At 35.8% G+C, this 2,500-nt stretch overlaps 1 protein-coding gene across 1 annotated transcript in view; it reads right to left on the bottom strand.

The window, feature by feature from the left end:
• Positions 1 to 2,500, bottom strand: part of ankfn1b (ankyrin repeat and fibronectin type III domain containing 1b) — a 29,050-nt gene that overhangs the window by 22,944 nt on the left and 3,606 nt on the right. The window contains exon 5 of the mRNA XM_030770200.1: positions 2,338 to 2,435. Coding sequence (XP_030626060.1) covers positions 2,338 to 2,435 — 98 coding nt within the window. The remainder of the gene's footprint in view (positions 1 to 2,337; positions 2,436 to 2,500) is intronic.

Raw genomic sequence — 2,500 nt, forward strand, 5'->3', positions numbered from 1 at the left:
GGTCAGATGTGTGTGTGTGTGTGTGTGTGTGTGTGTGTGTGTGGGTCTGCATGTGTTTACTACATTGCTGTACTGAAGAGGATTTGCAGTGACAGAACGATAGGGAATGTTGAGCAGAAAGTGTGAAATTAACTGTTTTTATTTATCGTAAAATGGATGTGTGTGTAAAGTCATGTGGGTACATATTAGTATATGTATATAATGGTATGTAACAATAACCAACGGTATAAAAAGGTACATGTGGAGGAATATGTGGTATATAGTGGGAATAAGACCATATGAGCTTGTAGGAACTGTAATGTAGAGTGGTATATTAGTGGTATATAAAGGGTATGTGTAATAGTGTGTAGAGTCAGTCATTATGAACTGTAATGTATAGTGGTATATCAGTGGTATATAATGGGTATGTGTAGTAGTGTGTAGAGTCAGTCATTATGAACTGTAATGTAGAGTGGTATATTAATGGTATATAATGGGTATGTGTAGTAGTGTGTAGAGTCACAGTCATTATGAACTGTAATGTAGAGTGGTATATCAGTGGTATATAATGGGTATGTGTAGTAGTGTGTAGACTCAGTCATTATGAACTGTAATGTAGAGTGGTATATTAGTGGTATATAATGGGTATGTGTAGTAGTGTGTAGAGTCACAGTCATTATGAACTGTAATGTAGAGTGGTATATTAGTGGTATATAATGGGTATGTGTAATAGTGTGTAGAGTCAGTCATTATGAACTGTAATGTAGAGTGGTATATTAGTGGTATATAATGGGTATGTGTAGTAGTGTGTAGAGTCAGTCATTATGAACTGTAATGTAGAGTGGTATATTAGTGGTATATAATGGGTATGTGTAGTAGTGTGTAGAGTCAGTCATTATGAACTGTAATGTAGAGTGGTATATTAGTGGTATATAATGGGTATGTGTAGTAGTGTGTAGAGTCAGTCATTATGAACTGTAATGTAGAGTGGTATATTAATGGTATATAATGGGTATGTGTAGTAGTGTGTAGAGTCAGTCATTATGAACTGTAATGTAGAGTGGTATATCAGTGGTATATAATGGGTATGTGTAGTAGTGTGTAGAGTCAGTCATTATGAACTGTAATGTAGAGTGGTATATTAGTGGTATATAATGGGTATGTGTAGTAGTGTGTAGAGTCACAGTCATTATGAACTGTAATGTAGAGTGGTATATTAGTGGTATATAATGGGTATGTGTAGTAGTGTGTAGAGTCAGTCATTATGAACTGTAATGTAGAGTGGTATATTAGTGGTATATAATGGGTATGTGTAGTAGTGTGTAGAGTCAGTCATTATGAACTGTAATGTAGAGTGGTATATTAATGGTATATAATGGGTATGTGTAGTAGTGTGTAGAGTCAGTCATTATGAACTGTAATGTAGAGTGGTATATTAATGGTATATAATGGGTATGTGTAGTAGTGTGTAGACTCACAGTCATTATGAACTGTAATGTAGAGTGGTATATTAGTGGTATATAAAGGGTATGTGTAATAGTGTGTAGAGTCAGTCATTATGAACTGTAATGTAGAGTGGTATATTAATGGTATATAATGGGTATGTGTAGTAGTGTGTAGAGTCAGTCATTGTGAACTGTAATGTAGAGTGGTATATTAGTGGTATATAATGGGTATGTGTAGTAGTGTGTAGACTCAGTCATTGTGAACTGTAATGTAGAGTGGTATATTAGTGGTATATAAAGGGTATGTGTAGTAGTGTGTAGAGTCAGTCATTATGAACTGTAATGTAGAGTGGTATATTAGTGGTATATAATGGGTATGTGTAGTAGTGTGTAGAGTCAGTCATTATGAACTGTAATGTAGAGTGGTATATCAGTGGTATATAATGGGTATGTGTAGTAGTGTGTAGAGTCAGTCATTATGAACTGTAATGTAGAGTGGTATATTAATGGTATATAATGGGTATGTGTAGTAGTGTGTAGACTCAGTCATTGTGAACTGTAATGTAGAGTGGTATATTAGTGGTATATAATGGGTATGTGTAGTAGTGTGTAGAGTCAGTCATTATGAACTGTAATGTAGAGTGGTATATTAGTGGTATATAATGGGTATGTGTAGTAGTGTGTAGAGTCACAGTCATTATGAACTGTAATGTAGAGTGGTATATTAGTGGTATATAAAGGGTATGTGTAGTAGTGTGTAGAGTCAGTCATTATGAACTGTAATGTAGAGTGGTATATCAGTGGTATATAATGGGTATGTGTAGTAGTGTGTAGAGTCAGTCATTATGAACTGTAATGTAGAGTGGTATATTAGTGGTATATAATGGGTATGTGTAATAGTGTGGAGACTCACAGCAGTGAGACCCGTGATGTCACACCGCAGACGAGTGGTGTCCTCAACCAGCATCTCACCCAACAACGGACTCAAGGAGGGAACAGAACTCCAACCCACTGAAAGACAGACACACACACACACACACACACACACACACAGAAATCCACTGTGAAAAACACAG

The sequence above is a fragment of the Chanos chanos genome, chromosome 3 (genome assembly GCF_902362185.1).
Source record: "Chanos chanos chromosome 3, fChaCha1.1, whole genome shotgun sequence".
NCBI classification, from domain to species: domain Eukaryota; kingdom Metazoa; phylum Chordata; class Actinopteri; order Gonorynchiformes; family Chanidae; genus Chanos; species Chanos chanos.